The sequence below is a fragment of the Hemitrygon akajei genome, chromosome 1 (assembly GCF_048418815.1).
Source record: "Hemitrygon akajei chromosome 1, sHemAka1.3, whole genome shotgun sequence".
Lineage (NCBI taxonomy): Eukaryota > Metazoa > Chordata > Chondrichthyes > Myliobatiformes > Dasyatidae > Hemitrygon > Hemitrygon akajei.
Genome location: NC_133124.1, coordinates 190872475 through 190890892, shown reverse-complemented (window position 1 = coordinate 190890892; position 18418 = coordinate 190872475). Strand labels below are relative to the sequence as shown.

Genomic DNA, 18418 nt, shown 5'->3' with positions numbered 1-18418 from the left:
CACCCTTGTAAATTTTCTCTGTACTCTTTCAAACTTACTGATACTTTCCAGTAGGTAGTGCTCAGAGCTGCATACAATATTCCAAATGTGGCCTCGCCGACATCTTATACAATTTCAACATCCCAACTCCTGTAATCAATGCTTTGATTTATGAATGCCACTGTGCCAAGCACTCTCTTTACGAATTTATCTACCTACAATGCTGCTTTCCTGAAGGTTAGGATCAAGAACAGGTCCATCCCCCAAAGCTGATCTCTCTGTATGTTCCAGTACTCTAGAGCATGCAGAGATAGGCAGAACCTGACACCAACAGCTGCAACCCATGAAGAGCACTAAACTCAATCTATATCCCACCAGGATCTACACACTTCAGGTCCACTCATCCACATTCTGGCATCATTTGGATGCTTTTGAAATGTGGCTTAAACAATACGTGCAGAGCAGATTTTCTGGAGACGATTAAACTGCAAGGTAACACCAGAAAAATGACAACTTGCTCCAGCACTGGAAACTTTAGTCAAAAGTTAAAGAGGCAGTTTAGGGGAAGAATTTCTAGACTGCTTCAGGGGACGTAGGGGTTGTCATGAGGATTGCGTTGATACTCATGAGAGTTTAAATGAAATGAGAATTGGTTATTGAAGAACAGAAGAATCTTGGGAAGTGATGGGGGCTTATCAGTGAAGTTAGGGAGGATGCTCCCTCTACCCAACGAAGAAATGAAATGGGTTATTCATTTAATTTGCAAATGAGGAGGAGTTTCTCCTCTCAAGAATTCTCAGCCTCTGAGAGCCATGGAGGGAAAGCCATTGATACTGTACCAGAGTGGGACGTGAGACTGCAGATGCTGGAATCTGGAATGTGAGGAGTGCTGGAGGAAGTCAGGGGGCTCTCAACCTGAAATGCTAGCTGTTCATTTCCCTCCACAGATGCTGCCTGAGCTACTGAGTTCCTCCAGCAATTTGCGTACTGCACTTACAAGGGTGACTTTTACACTGCTGAGGTGCCGGGAGCTTAGAAAACAGGTGGGTAACGGAGCTTGAGGCCAAGATTAGACTGGGCACAAGCTTATCAAATGGAGAACAGAGGTCCATTTCCAGCTCCCAATCAACATAAATATGAAGCTTTTATAAAGTCCAGTTTGTACCAATGTTCCTTTTAACTCTAGTTCTAAAATGGAACACTTGGTGGTGGCTAGGAATAGGTAACTGGTCATGTGACTTCTCTGGCACAGGTTTTCCAAGGTGATACTAGATGGAAGAAGGTGTTAGCAGGTACCACCATCTCCCTTGTGGCTGGCTACTGGAAATGCTCCTTTGTGTTAACGCGAGTATCATCTTGCAGATTTTGAAATGTAAATTTAAGGAGCCAGCCTTCACTTTTCAGCCAAAACTTATCTGACAAGGAATGTTAGAAAGGCATTCTTAACCTTTTCATGGCAGTGTGTGGAAGCACTCTAAAGTTGTCTCAAGTGAAACAAACAACATAATTCCTCATCTTCCGCTCCTCTCCTCCCTTTCTATTTTTTTCTAACCTTGGTACATCAGTTTGGACAGTTGGGTCTCCCAGGATGTCGGAGACTTTACAAAGTGCTGTATTCTAGTGTGCATCGTCCTCTCCACCCTGCCCATCACAGCCCCACCCAAGCATCAAACATTATTGAAGAAAAATGGTTCAACATTTATGTATGCCAGCTTCAATCAAATATTAACTCCCCCGAACTTTACTGATACTCCATCTAAGGAAGCACTAAAATCCTGTGTTTAGAGATTTTTTTAAAAAAGATGAAAGATTAGCTTGATTTGTCACATGGACATTGAAACATACAGTGAAGTGCGTCATTTGCATCAAATCAAATCAGTGAGGATTGTGCAAGAGTAGTCACGTTTCCGGTGTCAACACAGCATGCCCACAGCTCACGAACCCTAACCGTATGTCTTGGCAATGTGGGAGGAAACCCACAAAGTCATGGGGAGAATGTTCAAACTCCTTACAGACAGCAGTGGGAATCGAACCCCGATCTTATGGCTGGGGCTGAAGAAGCATTACGTCACCTGCTATGCTACTGTGATGCCTTTAAAATAAAATTGTGTAGCTCATTCCTTATAGTAGACCATCACAGCAGAGTGCTTTATGCATTTTTCTGACTTTAATGGTACCTTTAATCAAGTAGGCTACTAAGATGGGCGATGGGGTGGAGGAACGTCTCTACAAAAGGAACTGTAAGGTGCTCCTTCCCTCTGCTAGCCCGTGGGTTGCCCTAGGGCAAGGTGCAGCACCTACCCCCGCCGATCAATGTGACACGAATCCCATGGTGGATGGTCATATGAGCACTGATGTACATCACAAGTCCCGGTTATATGACCACTGATGCCAGGCAGGCAATCTCTGAAGAGTATTATTAATGGCTAAGTCACCCATTTTGGAAAGACACTGCCCAGAAGCAATGGCAAACCACTTCTGTAGAAAAATTTGCCAAGGACAATCACGGTCAGGGAAAGACCGTGATTGCCCACGTCATACGATCACATAACGAACGAACAAACTAAGATCCGGAACACTTACACTGTGTCGGAGGAGGTGAACTGAGGGGCCTCTTGGAATCATTGGATTGACTTTTTACACTTACTCGGTCCAAACCTTTAGCAACTAAGTTTATGGAAGAAACAATACACAATGTGAAGGATGCATGGCATAACAGAACCAAATAAACTTTGATGGAATGAATTCCCAAATGCAAATTAAAGCCATATTCTCTTTTCAAAGCAATAAATAACTTCTATTTCAAATTGGAACAGAAACAAAAACTTTCAGAGTTGTTTGGTAAGTTACAGATACAGGAAGAATGATGCCCAAAACAGCCAATGAAACAGTTCTGAAGTGTTGCTGCTGACCTTCGCCCAAGAGATCCCATGAAAGAGCTACGAGAACTCGTTGTGTTGATCAGAGCTAAGGTGTTGGTAGAAAGTCCAGGGGGAAACAACTAACACTCTGCTGTGGATTATGAGGGTCAAAGTCACCAATAAGATTAAATCTGCATGCTATCTTAGACTAGCCTGGGCTGAGTTCCGAGGATCACAGGGTTTATATTCTGACTTCCAGATTTCTAACTGCACAGGTGTGCTATAACACTATGGGTTATGTAAACGCTATTAGTATTTTGCATGATGTACAACTTGGACAAATAATCAGGTCTGTTTTCCTCTGCTTCCCAGTCCTGGAGCCGGGCCCCACTGTGCTGGCAATGAACTAGGCGAACTGTTCCCAGTCTCTGTCACTCATCAGAGTCCAGCCTTGGCATTCCTCACACCCAGTCCTGGCCGTTACAGAGACTGGGGTTCCTGCTGGGTACGAGTTGTGGGCGGTAAGTAACTTCGAAAGTTCGACACCCCAAGAACTCGGAATCTTACTCTTTCAATAGGTATCAGAATTTTTAAAAAGAGAATATAGCTTTAAGGATTAAATCATAGACTTGCCACAACCATTATTGGCTGATGCGTGAGTCTCCTCGGCATGGATTACAGTTAATTCACTGAATCATATCATGTAGCACCATGTGATGGTGCGGGATTAGTTTAATGTACGGCTCTGACTATATCTGAATGTTTTTTAAATGTATGAATTTGATCAGCCGGAGATAGCAAACCAAATGAAACCAGTCAAAGGTCGGGTGGTGCCAATGGGACCGACTCAAAGAAAACACTTAACTGATCCAAGCGCCTGGAACTCGGTTACACACCAGACATGCGCTCGCTGCGGGTTCCGTCTACACCAAGAGCAAATAAATTTGGTGTGGACGTTAAGCACACTCAAGCACGCTGCACATACATCCCAGCTGGGCAAGTGGAAACAAAATGCTGTAGCTGTGTCGCGCTGTCATGTTACCCTGCCTGTTAAATCCTTCTCGCCAATACCCTGAAACATTTTAAAGCCGCTAACCTATCCTTAACGATGCAACTCATTTAACAAATATATCTCTCCCCCCCCCAACTGGTTCAATGCAAAGAGCAAATTCACTTCTGAAATGGAGATTAAGTAATAAACACCACGAACAGTGCCGCCAGGAACTAGGTTAGGTTATTCAAAAACCAGGCTGTGTGTTGGGCTTAAAGAGTCACAAAGGTTGACTGGAAGATGCCCACAGTCGTTAACAGGTTCAGTGTGAGGGTTAAGCCTTTTGCAGAATCACTCACTCAAGACTATCGAGCAGTTCTGCCTTCTCATAGAGGTCAAGAGAGGGTCAGATCCATCACTGCTGTGAATCCCAATAGTGCCACTGTAGGGTATATTAACGTTAAAACTGACTTGCTCACTGCATAATGTCCAAAAGTAATAAATTCATTGGGCGGGGTCACAGACAAAGAAGATGGATTTACTATCCAGAGACGATTTTAAAAAAAAGCATTCGACACGGCAACGAATTCTTACCCGCCGCAGCCAGTAAGATAGAACCCCCAAGGCACCCACTAGAACCTGGCCGAACGACAAGCTAGTCTGTCCGAAAGCTCGTGTCGCACTGGCTTCTGTGCTGCAGCTCAGGTGTGCAAGCTTTCCTGGCAGCAAGCCACGTGGAGAGAAGTTGTCAACTTTCCGCACGCAGCACATTCATCTTACATTTTTATTGCCACATAAATATTTTCTTATTTAGCGATATAGCGCGAACAGGGCCTTCCGGTCCTGCGAGACACGCCACGGCACCTGTTTAACCTTAGCTTCATCACGGGGCAATTTGCAATGGCCAATGAGTTTACTGAGGCCGATCTTTGGAATCTGGAGCAGCCGGGGGACACCCCTGGGAAGAAAAGTACAAAATTCCTCATGGAGGACGTCGGAATCGAACCCCAACACCCTGAACCGTAATAGCCTTCGCTAACCGCTACACCCACTGCTTTGTATACGTCTATACTGTGTTTTTATCCATTAAAGACTCTGGCAACCGCCCGTGACCAAAATACATTTATTATAATTCAACAGGGCATCTTCCTGACAGTGAGTTGTGATGTGGCGATTGCTGGTAGAATTAAGGTGTGGTGCTGATCGGAGAAGCACAATAGCAAACATGCAAATGGACGGTGAATTTCTGAGCATTAACTCGCGGCAATTTCATGGACGTTATTTGTTTTTAAATAAAATCGCATTCAGTGGCAGAGCAAGTCAGGGAGGTCAGCTGCCAGATTGCTTTCCCGCCATGCACGGCACGATTTTCAGAGGACACCTCCAGCCACGGTGCGAGAATGTATTTCCATTTCACTTCCTCAGAATGAAGTAAGAACACGGCATGCTCGACGCCGAGAAGGTGTGGTGGAAGAACAGCGGTCTGAGCGACGGGGAGTGAGTGGGACAAAGGCTCGAGGTGAGAGGTGAGGGGGGAGGGGGCAGGACGGCAGACCGTGGACAAACTCGTTCATTCACCATCAGCGGAGGGCTGGCAAGTTCCAGCGGCCCAAAGCAACAAAAATTGGTTAATTATTTCTCCCGACAGGGAAAATATAAAAACCTCGGGCAAATCAGGGTATAGTTTTATCTCGAAATTAACCATAAATTGAAAAAGAGGGTGTGGTGAACTAGATATACCTGTCTGACTACCCCTGTGGCTCCTCCCACAGACCCCTGTATAAAGGCGACTGTGGCCTGCTGCTCTCCCTCATTTTCCCCAGGATGTAGTGTTGTTCTTCAGTCAATAAAAGCCGATATCTCACTTCCTAAGTCTCGGCGTGAGTTATTGATGGTGCATCAGGGGGACATTTTGTTACCTCAAGTGTCAGCTAAAGAAAAGTAAATTTTATTTCAAACGTGACGCTTCCTAAAATGGCATTACTTTACGGCATAAAGATCAGTGGCTGGCTTCCCTACCCGTCACCGACTGCTTAGACACATTGACGGTCTCGGCAGTGTGAATGAGATCCAACCAGCCCCCGTTGGCAAGCGGCTGGGGAGTGGTAACTTTAGGAGTCTTTGAGAATGGAAACGCGAGGTGAATGCTTATGCACACATGGCCGGTTACCCAACGCTGGGAGGCAGAATGACAGCTTGGATTGATTCAGCCCTGAAGAGGACTAGGGTGCCAGCTTCGCTGTTCAAAACCCGACGGCAATCAGCCTGTATTTGTTCAGAAATGCGAAATGAGGCACTCACTTCCATTACATATTACTGACAGCTATCAGAATGGAAATACATCAGGCAATGCCCAAAATCTAAAGCCTGGTCAAGTGTCGGTTATGCCCACGGCTGGAGCAAAATTCCGAGACGAGTGTGCCTTGGTGGGGGCGCACTTACCACTGACCTGTTAGAAGTGCCCCGTAAGCTGCAAGCAACACTAGGTTGTAAGCCGAGGCTTGTACCGCGCACCTCGCACCTCGCCATGTTTGCTTCTCCCCCATACGGAACGTGTGTTGACCACATGCCTTTAACATGCCGGAAGCACACAAGGTTCTCTGAGCCTTCTGCAGAGCAAAGAGATTCAGGCAGGGAAGCTGACTTACGGGGTGAGGAGGTGAAGGGAGTGAGAGGTGGTGTCTGCACAGATTGGCCGCACTCGGGTTCAGGAAGAGGCGCTGACCCTCTGCGCACACTCTTTAAAACGTCTGTAAACTTTGGTGCTGAGGATGGAAGGTGGAGAGATGTGTAACAACACAGACCCGTACAACACCCGACACGGAAACACACACAACACACAAGCAAAGCTGCAGTTTGCTAAATAACAGCTGTGACGATTCCGAGCAGGCACCTTTCTGAGAGCGTCCCAGAAATAATGACCGGGACTTCCACGAGTTTCACCTTGTTCAACACAAACGTCCTAAAGTTTCCTGACAAAGTTGTGGAATGGCCTTGAACGTAATTAATGGGTCTACTGGAGTGAACTGACTCTGTCATTAAAACGGACGAGAGCAAAAGGAAGTTTGTCCTCTTTTTCCTGATCCCATTATGTTTAAGCGTTGTAACACTTACTGATTTAAGTATTAATTTTCGGCAGAGAAAATTTACAAGGATGGTGCCAAGACCTGAAGACCTGAGCTACAGGGTAAGGTTGAACAGGCTCGGACTTTGGGTGAGACTAGATTTAGAGGTCACAGGTGAAGGGTGAAATGCTAAGGAGAACATAAGGGGGGAATTGCTTCACTCAGATGGTGCTGAGCGTGTGGAACGAGCTGCCAGCGGCAGTGGAGGATGTGGGTTCAATTTCAACATTTAATAGAAATTTGTCCCAATAGTTCGGCGTTCAGGTCGATAGGCAGGTAAGTAGTTTGGCATGGGTCTATTCCAAGATGCAGGTCAAATGTTAGCTGACCAATGGACAAGACTCCATTGTAAAACAATGCCCTCATTTGCAGATAACAACTTTCTGTTTTATTCATCAAGGGAAGTGCTGAAATTTAACTCCTGGTCACAACGACTATGTTAGGCAAGGAGGTACATCGTTGGGGATTGGAGAGGGAGGAGTGTGGCTGAAGGCCAAAACCTCAGAAACTTTAGAGTGTTTGGTCTGGAAAATACAGAGAGAAAGGGCAGGAGAGGTCGGAGAGAGGTTTAACCAGAAGGGTAAGGACATTAAGCTGGTGGCACAAAGGACTTGGCAGGAAGCAGAGACTGAATGAAGCCAGCTGAAGGCTGAAAGACTCGAGTCCAATGACAAACAACACTCCCCTATCAGGGAGGGGTACAGCAGTCCTCGGTGCCAGCAATGATTCCTTAGCTTCAACTGTTTTTAAACTTTCTGGCTAAGAACTGAGCGGTCGAGGAGGGTCCATCCTGCCTGTAGTTACACCACTTCAGGGGGTGAAGTCAGCAGCCACTTTAACAGCAGTGTCAGCTTTCTCCCAGGAACTGGCAATATACTGACACGTCTGTTGAGGGCAGTGATGCTCCTTAAGCTGAGGCACCACAGGCAAGATGGACGTGACACACCCAGATGATTTGCCTGGAAATATCACCGAGTTTGGGTGGAAGTGGCCACCACGGCAAACTCATCTACAGGTAGTACCACACAAAATGCTGGAGGAACTCAGCAGGCCAGGCAGCCTCTATGGAAAAGAGTAACCAGCTGACACATTCACTCTTTCCCGTAGACGCTGCCCGGCCTGCTCAGTTGCTCCAGCATTTTGTGTGTATTACCTTGATTTCCGGCGTCCGCGGATTTTCTATGGATTAGCCGCGAGCTCCACATGTAACCACAACAAACCAGAGGCTTCACCCCCAATCCGTCGCCCATGAGGGTTAAAAGCAGATCTTGCCTTGCAAAAACCCGTCTCTCACTATTGACCTGTCAGTCCCTCTTGCTGATTAACCGTACAAAACGTCACCAAATGGGCCGTTCAGGACGCGCATGCTGTGAACTGCTGCATGCTCAGCGGGTCGTTAGTAACACACTTACTTACAAGGCACGGAGGAGGGAGTGAGAGGAGGTATCTGCGGCTGTGGAGCAGCAATCGGGGTGCCTTCATGTTCAGGGAAGGTGCCTGACCCTCTCCGCACACTGCTAAGAACATCTGTAAACTTTGCAGCTAATAACAGGAGACGAACAGAGGCTGGATGAAAAGCTGGACAAATAACAATGCCTGTGCAAAATTGAACTAAAATATATTTCTTACGTTGTTACGGTGAAATGGCATGAAATGGGCCTCAACAGCTTGATGGAACACGAATGGATTTAACACACATTTACATGTCTGACATCAATGTTCTGTGCTGTTTGTAATTAATATATTAGATTTAACAAGTATGTGCTATGACATGTGATATTTACCAATATATTTCAATGTTTTGTTTTTCCGTAAGTTGAACAAGGAAAAAAAGTAAGACACTGACAGAGAGAGAGAGGCTGAAGAAAGAGAGAAAGAGGACAGTTCACACACTGCAGAACAGGTCCCGCACTTGCAACAAGTCTGGAATTCTATCTGGTTTTAAAAAAACAAAAGTTAACATTTCACAAGTAACCTTCCCCTTGGCTGCCGCTGCAAGGTTTGGATTCAAGTCCGGGGCCACATTTAACCAAGCGCACCGTTTCCCGCCTTACTCTAAAAAAAACACATGTAACAGTCCAGAACAGAATACGGAAATATGTGCCCACAGTTCGATAAGCAGCAGTAATTCGAGCCTGCTGCTGACCGTAAATACCAAACAGTGCAACAGTTAAAAACCCACACTCCAGTATTCCGCACTTGGCATCAAACCTGTGGATTCCTAGCAGCCAGGACCTCCTTTCCCTGCGGAAAAAACATTCCAGCTGATAGGAAAAAGTTATAATTTAAAACTCTCCAGAACTTTGGGGATTTTGCATCTTTCTTCTTTCCGAGTAATTGTTTTGTTTCACCTTGTAACAAGTTTAAATGTGCATTTAGTGTCAAACATTGATAGCCGAAGAAGAGGAGGGTGCCCATTTTCCCACTGACTAGCAGACTGGTGGTCTAAGGAAATCTCGGCTGAATAGTATGTTCCAGGGTGCCCTCAGACGGCTGATACATAGTGAAAGTAGCTCAGCTCCATTCACCCTCCCTCACTGGAAAAGCTTAACCAATTGCTTGAAGGTCTATATGAGACCATAAGAACAAAGATATTTGGCCCATATTCAGGAGAAAATGCAGGAACAAATGATAATTGATTCTAATCAAAAGCCTTATTATGTGGAGGGGAGAGACTACAGTTCAGAATTAAATTAGAAAGTGTAATCAGAATCAGGTTTATTATCATATTCAAGATTGTTTAATGTCATTTCCAGTACACAAGTGTAGAGGAGAATGAAATAATTGTTACTCTGGATCTGACGCAGCACAAAAAACACAATAAGATAAAGAACACAAAAAACACAATAAAATAACTACATAACTTATATGCATAGATTAATTGTATGTCCATAAAGTGGTGCTAGGCACAGCATCACAGTAACTCTGACAGGAACTGATAGAGTAGTGATGGTTGGGGGGTGTGGAGGGCTGGGTTAGTGGTGGAGGTGTTGATCAGCCTTACTGCTTGGGGAGAGTAAGTGTTTTTCAGTCTGTTATTATTGAAATGTTATATGGCATGAAAGTTGCTTTGCAACAATAGTACTGTGCAAAGACATGAAGCTACTCTAATTACATAATGAGGAATAATGAAGTCGAGTTCCAAAACAGCACAGGCTGACAGTGAAATGCCTACGGATGCAGTGAAGTTCAATAGTACAATAAGAAACATTCTGAGTCTGATTCACCTGTAATAGGTTAGGGGTCTTAACTTTGGTGTTTAGTTTGTGGAAAGTTTGTCACTTGAATGCAGATGAAACACTTTTATTGAACCTGCCTGTAGGGTGTTGTTCTGGAAGGTAGACTGTAACTCAGGGAACGTTTGCTGAAGACACAAAGTTGGAAATGCTGTTCCAACCCTTCCCTCACTGAATGGGTGTACACACAAATGCTGCATTGTGAGCAAGCTATGATTAGAACCTGAAGATTTGAAGGGGCACATGGTGGATATTAAATTGTTCTGTGTTTCACTGGGAATTATTCAGTACCCATCAACTATTTAGAATGTTCTCCCTGCATTTTAAGGGAAGAAAAATACATTCTCTTTTGAAGATCAGGAATGGGCACTTTCTCCAACGTACTGTGGCACTTTGTGCATGATTCTGAAAGCTTCTTCCATTTACAGCGATGAACTTTACAGCAAGATCCTACCCCACACTTGTTAACTCAAACAAAACCACTAACACGTTAAACTCTCTCTAATCCGTTTCACCCTTTGCTTTCAGGCAATTGAAATGATCGCCAATAGCTGAGCTAGACTAAATGCTGGAAGAGATCCTGCCTTGTTGGACGCTAACTTCTCCTCCTCAACATTATGCTAACAGCATAATACATGCTGGCTCAGTGAGGTTATTTCTAGCCTTTCTAGGCCTTTCTAGCCATTCGAGCTGCACTGCCAGTAAAGCACTGATTTAACTCTAGCCCAATCACGACACAATTTACAATAACCAATCAACCTACTAACCAGTACGTCTTTGGATTTTGGGAGGAAACTGGAGCACCTGGAGGGAAACCCACACATTCCACGGGGAGGACGTACAAACTGCTTACAGACGGTGCCAGAACTCCGATGCCCTGAGCTGTAATAGTGCCATGCTAACCACTATGGTGCCCCAAATGTTTAGATGTTGAGATCACAGCGAGGAGCAGGAGAGCATAGGTTCAAAGGCTTCTTTTAATATACTTAACCATTTCTGGGGGAAGTAAAGTGCAATTTCCCAAAGTTCAGTTGAAGAAACTTTGAGAACATCCCACCAGAACTCAATTAATGTCAGCCAATTTGGGTTAAGTACAAGGCAACGTTAAATATCCTCTTAATTTTCAATACTCTGGCGAAACCTTCATAGGAGTGGGATACTGTTGGGTACGGGTTTGAGTATTTCAGAAAAAAAGAGAAGGTATTTTTGCACACTTGGACTTTGGTCCAGAGCAGTAACTTGTGGTCGGGTGATAAACTGAGCCTCACTGGGTAACGGGATTCGAATACAGGCAGAGTAAACAGGTGTCAGTCCATTTAATCCCTGAGCCGGGGGGGGGGGGGGGGCAGGAGTTTCTAATTCAATGAATCCAATCAGCCTTTTCAACATTGTAACCACACGAGGACAGCTGACCGGTACGGACAGGGAACAATTCCCCAGTAGCCCATAGTAATGAACGGTTGATGCATTTTCCGCCCTGACCCACCAATGAGCAATACGTTGCTGTTCCAGTCAGCTATCCATCATAACCAACACAACACAATAGCATTCTTCATTTAAACAGACATTTTAACATTTTCACAATTAAACATGAATCAACAAAGCAGTTTTTTTTTAAAAAAGAAAAAGAAAACAGATGACTGGTTCTCTGATGTTCCATGTAGTTTCCTATAACTTGGCTTCAATGTCACATTTGCCTCCCAGCCAAGGCCATTAACAAACCTATGAATGACATCTGACCAGAAGTATAGGAAACTCTGGAGGTGACTGAGACAAACACTGTGTGTTTTAATGTTGCAGATGAATGACATTAAAGCTGCATGAACCCACATTTTGGTGCCATTAGGCAATGCTCCTTGATCACTGATTGACAGCGCCTCTCTGGAAACGCACGTTTAATGTGCGACGGGTTGACAACTGCTTCCGACACCTCCTCAGCCAAGAGGCTGATTTAATCACCTCCCGTCTGTTGCCCAGCTCACTGGGGCTGGACAAGTGTTGCTGAGCTCAGTAGTCAGCTTTGAGACTGTATACCTCTCTTCCTGATCACAGTGGAAGGATATTAGCACTGGGTGGGGGGGGGGGGGGGGGGGTATTGGGACTGTGGCATGAAAGGAGGGAACTTTGACTCTTACCAGAAGAACGCAGGAGTTTATTGAGTCTATCGGGCCCAGGCTGGCTTCCTGTCCTCCTGCAATAGCTTCTCCTTCAACCATGCCTATCAACTCCACTTTGACCGTTTCTGCAATTCACCTACACTAATGGGTAATTCACAGGGGCAACTAACCCACCGGCACGTCTCTGCGATGTGGGAGGAGACCGCAGTGTCAGGGTCACAGGGATACGTCAGGATCGAACCTGGGTCCTTTGAGTTGTGAGGTAGCAGCACCACACTGCAGTGACACCACGACAGAAGGCGCCAGACCACTAGCTCCCAGATTTCCTTCAGCATAGCCCACCCCCCCACCTCAGCCTGAACCTGAACTACACCACCCCTGCCCCATGACCCATCCTTTAAGCACTCAGAGGGAGCCAATCTTCTCAGGGCAGGGCAATAAGTGCAGGCACACTGCACCACTCACGCCCGGAGAACAAGATAAAGAATGGGGAATGTGTAGCACGGAGGGCGCCAAGAGAGAGGAAGAAAAAACGCTTTCCTTAAGGAAAAGCATTTGGCATCTATCTGTGAAATGCACCAAATTAAATCCAGATCTGTCTCCTCCTGCACTCTGGGATCTGCTGGTGAAATTACACAGCACGGTATCTAGGTAAGGAAAAGCCACCTCTTGGATGGATGGACCATTTCTTCTCTGGATACACTGAGCCTTTCTCCACTGGAAGGAGAAGACTGTACGTGGCCGGTGCATCCATTTTTTATTTAGTAATGCCCTCTGAAGCCCATGAATTCTCCACTGGGGCAACTTTGTCTGGAAGGGCATATCTTGTGGGCGTGGGCTCTACCCATTCCTTCCAATCATCTGACAGCAAAATCACAAGTCATGCAACTTCAAACATGAGGTCCTGTACCTCAGGATGAGGACAGGCGCAAAACAGTCCCAATGGGTTAAGCCAGAGGTGCTGAAGCTGAATATCATGCATTTTGTAAGCTTAGGCCATTCATAATAAATCCCGAATTATCATCCAATAAATTAATTTGTTTTAGATTCCAGCATAGGGGCTGGAAAGTCATTCCATCATTAATCAATTGCAGCTTCTAATATTTCACTCTGCTGTAGTGTTCCATAATCTATTTTACCACTTTTGTATCAAGTTATTGGGCTGTATTAAAGAGATCAGTTTTCCATGAAGAATATCACCCTGCCAACCCAATCCCCTCTACAGCACAACCAATAACTTCCAAGTATACTGAATTAATTAATAACTAAAACTTACAACACTTAAAATTTGTTGCTAAAGTATTTATTTAACAGAAAGTTTAGCAGATTGTTTTACTTTCAGAATAGTTTAATTTGAGGGAACACCAGAAACAAGAGATTTTATTTTGTCAGTGCACTAGCACATTTTCATTCAACTGATCTGTTAAGTCAGCTGGCATAAAATCCTCTTCTGCGTTTTTGGGTCCCTTTATAAGTTGCCATGACTAATCGCATTTTTTTTTGCTACCCACACAAAATGCTGGAGGAATTAGTCTTGAAGAAGGGTCTCAGCCTGAAAAGTCGACTGCTTATACATTTCTGCAGATGCTGCCTGACCTGATGAGTTCCTCCAGCATTTTATGTGTATTGCTTTGGATTTCCAGCATCTGCAAACTTTCTTGTGTTATATTTTTAGTATTTTTTGTATATAAATAAAATACTTATCGACTGAGCTTTATCTTTTGTATGATTACAACATATTTATTCTCATTTTACTTGAAATTCTCAAGTTTTCTATACTATGATGGTGAAATGGATAACGATTTTTTAAGCCGTGGGCAATATACTTATATTTCTTACTGTATTTATAGTTTTTTTAATTATGTATTGCAATGTACAGATGCCACAAAACAACAAATTTCATGACATATGCCAGTGAAATTAAACCTGTTTCTGATTCTGATCATCAGCTGCGATGCTGCTTCGGTAACTGATAGAAATACTTAAAGAACTGTGACTGTATTTGCATTTTCTGTCACATCACCCCGATTAAATGTGGTGTTTTTTGTGCCATTACTAATGCAATTTATGCGAGAAGCTTGATGCTTTACCAGAGTGACTGAAGCACTGAAAATAAAATTAATTAATTTTATTGCTGCCCTTATGCAATTAAAAACCACTGTTTTGGAGATACTAAAATTACATTAGAACAATTTCTATTCTCTTTTATTGGGAGGTGGGACGGCAGCTTATTTCAGCATTTTCCAATACTATTGCCTAAATTCAAATGTTAGATTTGAATCTATTAATTAAATATCCCTCTTGCACTCAGCTAACATTTTAGTCCGTGTATGGCGGAATAGACTTTATGACTTAACGCTTCCTGTAGACGAATAATATTTACATTTCAACAACGTTTACTGATTGAGGGTTAAATTCAGCGTGATTACAATGTTTATGTAGAGAATGCATTTTGGTTACCGACTATTTAACAATTAGAATAATTCACATTTTACTTGAATTTGTCAAATTTTCTAGAAGATGTGTATGAAATGCAGAAAGATTTAAAAAAAAACTCTGGGCCAATCAGCTGCTTTGGAATTAATTAATTATTCATAAGTTTGACAAACATCAAAGCCGTAGGCATCTATAAATAGTTGGGGGGAGGAGGAGAGGGGCAAGGAAGAGCTCGCTCTTAATTCCCTCCTGACTGGCAAAGCCGGACAGTCAAGTGTTAGGTGTAGCTGTTCGCTTCTTATGGATGGCCGTTTTCTTGGAAACACACACACAGGCAGTCACGTGAAATGCAGAACACAGCATGCCCAGACAACTTACAGAGTACAGGAGGCGGAGGGTGTGAAGACTGAAGCACCTCGGCCTGAGGCACAGCACCAGATTGGTTCCTTACAGCACTGCTCTCAGCGCCCTTGGCTGGAGGCAGCATGCAAAGGACGATGAAAACAAACACACAGAGCATGTTACACCGTAAACAGAATGAGTTGATGGCAAACAACACAGGGTGAGAGAGGAGAAAGGGGCCCTCCCACCCCACCCCCCCAAATAACCACGGGACGAGGCTCAAAAGTTTGTTCCCAGTCTTGCAGTTTATGGAAGCTTTGGTGGAAACATGCAGGTAAGGCAGAAACGCTGCAAGTCCCAAAAGGTAATTGTTTAAATCAGAATGGCGATTAAAGAAAACAGCAAGGCTGAATGAAACCTCACAGCCTTTCCCCCCACGGAGTGCCACATGCTTCCAACACTGGGTGTGTGGGAGGGGACGAGGAGGAGTGAGGAGTCTCCTTGGCGCTGCAGGAAGGGGTAGCCTGTTCCCAGTGAGCAGAGCGCTCACCACACGGACGTTCCCAGGTCAGGTCACACAGCCCCGGGGGGTGGAAACAGTTCCGATAAATGGCACAGGACACGTTCACTCAACATTCATTGCCGGCCCTCTGGGCATCTTCGGCAGTTACACTTCTACAATACGAATACAAAAAGCACGCAAACACACACACACACACACGACACAGCAGATACCTCCATCGGCGGGAGGCGACAAAGGTCAACATAGGTAACTGTGGAAGACCTGTAGCAACCAGTCACAAAGTCGGAAACACGCACCACGGTGGTGACACTGAACCTGCACAGACGGTTTGCCAGCTGAACATGCCACAGGAGTTTGAAACTCTCTTAGGGGCCCAAACACTGATTTTGACTTGTTCACCTCTTACCGGCTTGGCTTTTAGTCAGAGTCTGAGGCCCTAACCACATTACGCTGGGACAGGCAAGAGATCGCACTTCAGTGACCTCAAGAGGAAATCTACTGGGACTGGCATGAACACAGAACATTACAGCACAGTACAGGCCCCTCGGCCCTCAATGTTTGCACTGACCCTTTAACCTACTCTATGGTTAATCTAACCCTACCCTCTGACATAACCCTCCATTTTTCTATCATCCACATGCCTAACTAAGAGTTTTTTAAATGTCCCTGATATATCTGCCTCTGTCATCACCCCTGACAGCTGGGCGAACTCTCCACTTGTCCACCCTCTGGTAGAACTGGCCACAGCAGTATGCATCTTGTGAGCAACTTGTATTGGAACCACCCACCTAACTCTCTCTCTCTCTGAGTATATTTTTCCATAAACCACACCAAGTGTCCGAGATCAGGGACATTGCATTCTTCTTCAGGTAGTACCGGGTAGCTGGTGCCTTTCAGCTGTAACTTCACAAGGGAGGGGAAAGTGTTAGACCCTCGCAAGGGGACACCAACTGGGTCTTTGCAGAGCGGAGGGAAGAGAAAGTGTTTTCGGGCACCCGCAGAACCCTGGCGTGTCTTCCTGACACCTCGTAGCAGACCAGAGAGGGGGGAGGAGATTGAGGGAATACATGGGCTGTGAGTGTTTCCTTCCCACAGTTGTACACCCTTCTTTGAAGATAAACACAAGAGGTTCTGCACACACAAAATGCTGGAGGAACCCAGCAGGTCAGGCAGCATCTATGGAAATGAATAAAAAGTTGATACTTCAGGATGAGACCCTTCTTCAGGACAGGAAAGGGTGAAGATGGCAGAATGAAAAGGTGGGGGCGAGTAGAGGCGAACGGAAACTAGCTAGAAGGAGATGGGTGAAGCCGGGTGGATGGGAAAGGTAAAGGGCCGGAAAAGAAGGAATCTGGTAGGAGAGTGGACCTTAGGAGGAAGGGAAGAAGGAGGGGCAGCAGGGGGAGCGAATGTCAGGCGAGGAGAAGAGGCAAGAGGTCAGAGAGGGGAATAGGTGAGAAAAAAAAACCCAGGAGAAATCGATGTTCATCAGGTTGGAGACTACCCAGACCAGAAGATGAGGTGCTCTTGTGTGGGAGGTTCCAACACAAGAGAAGCTCCTCCACTGTGAGAGGAGCCTCATCATGGCAGAAGAGGAGGCCATGGAATGACATGTCAGAACAGGAATTAAAATGGTTGGCCATTTGGAATTTCTGTTTTTTGGTGGATGGAGAGGAGGTGCTCGACAAAGCGGTCCCCCCAACTTACTGAAGATGCTATGCCCTGCTACCAAAGACGCAGGCACTTTGTTTACCAGTAGCAATATTGTCATATGGTGGTGCTTCTGCACACCGCACCAAAATCCTGTTAGTCCGACGTCCCCAGTAAGCGTCACGACTCACTGCAGCCTGTTCTAGAGAGGCTGCTTGGAACGAACACCACTGACAGGTTCACATTCGCTAATAGAAACAGCATCCCCGCTGAGAGATGCTAATGAGGTCAGCGTGGATACAAACGCTTGCTCTGAAAAATGTCCAACTGCTCAGTATTTATCTGCATTGTTAATCATTTCCCAGTAACTGTCTGATAGGACGGGGTCTAAGCTCAACAGCCGGACACTGACCCTGCCACTTTGCTGTAAAGCTCTCAGGCAGAAGTGACAGCAAATTCTGTCAGAAGATTTGCTAGGTTGGAAACATTTCTCAAGCTCGAAGCTATTTTTAGCCCAATAATAGAACATTCTGACATGTGAGAATGAGGCTGCTGACTGTCTTCCACTTTTAGCAGCCTCTGAATATTAATGGAAGCACTGCTGATTTAATACTCGATCCTGCTCAGGCATGTTGGTGCTGTGATGTTGAACGCTCCTAATGAAATGAGTACAACATTAAACTGTACATAAATGGCAAACTTACAGTGGGTTGGATTCAGGATCAAGAGTTATAAATTTACAGAAAAGGGGAAAGAATAATACCAGGGGGAATGTGGATGTTTCATGATTCATCTGTTGTCGGCCCCCAACCAACACATACTCCACTCTCCCCTCCTACCCCTCCTCACAGCCCCCCACCCTGCTCTCGTGACTACACCCCTCCCACACCTGAAACCACCACGGTGGGCTTCACAGCTGAACAGGTGAGAAGACAACTGAAACGTCTCCACCCAAGCAAGGCTACAGGCCCAGATGGTGTCAGCCCCGGGGTGCTCAAAGCCTGTGGTCCCCAGCTATGTGGAGTACTTCACCATGTCTTCAACCTGAGCCTGAGTCTCCAGAGGGATCCTGTGCTGTGGAAGACATCCTGCCTCGTCCCTGTACCGAAGATGCCGTGCCCCAATGGCTCCAATGACTACAGACCAGTGGCATTGACC

The 18418-nt window shown here is 45.3% G+C and overlaps 1 protein-coding gene and 1 long non-coding RNA gene across 51 annotated transcripts in view; one reads left to right on the top strand and one right to left on the bottom strand.

The window, feature by feature from the left end:
• The window catches only part of LOC140733858 (calcium/calmodulin-dependent protein kinase type II subunit beta), a 312164-nt gene that overhangs the window by 21726 nt on the left and 272020 nt on the right, over positions 1-18418 (bottom strand). For 8 of the 50 annotated variants that reach the window (XM_073057550.1, XM_073057551.1, XM_073057552.1 and 5 more), the window contains 3 exons: positions 8373-8498; positions 6480-6596; positions 2563-2646 (listed from right to left, as the gene is read on the bottom strand). The exons of 40 other annotated variants lie outside the window; for them this stretch is intronic. In XM_073057550.1, the coding sequence (XP_072913651.1) occupies positions 2563-2646; positions 6480-6596; positions 8373-8498 (327 nt within the window). Of the gene's footprint in view, positions 1-2562; positions 2647-6479; positions 6597-8372; positions 8499-15123; positions 15220-18418 lie in introns of all 50 variants that reach the window. 2 more of the 50 variants (XM_073057549.1, XM_073057557.1) reach the window with 2 other exon arrangements.
• Positions 716-5331, top strand: LOC140734171 (uncharacterized). The gene is made up of 3 exons (XR_012100491.1): positions 716-1022; positions 3213-3361; positions 4972-5331. It is a non-coding gene; the product is annotated as an uncharacterized lncRNA (long non-coding RNA).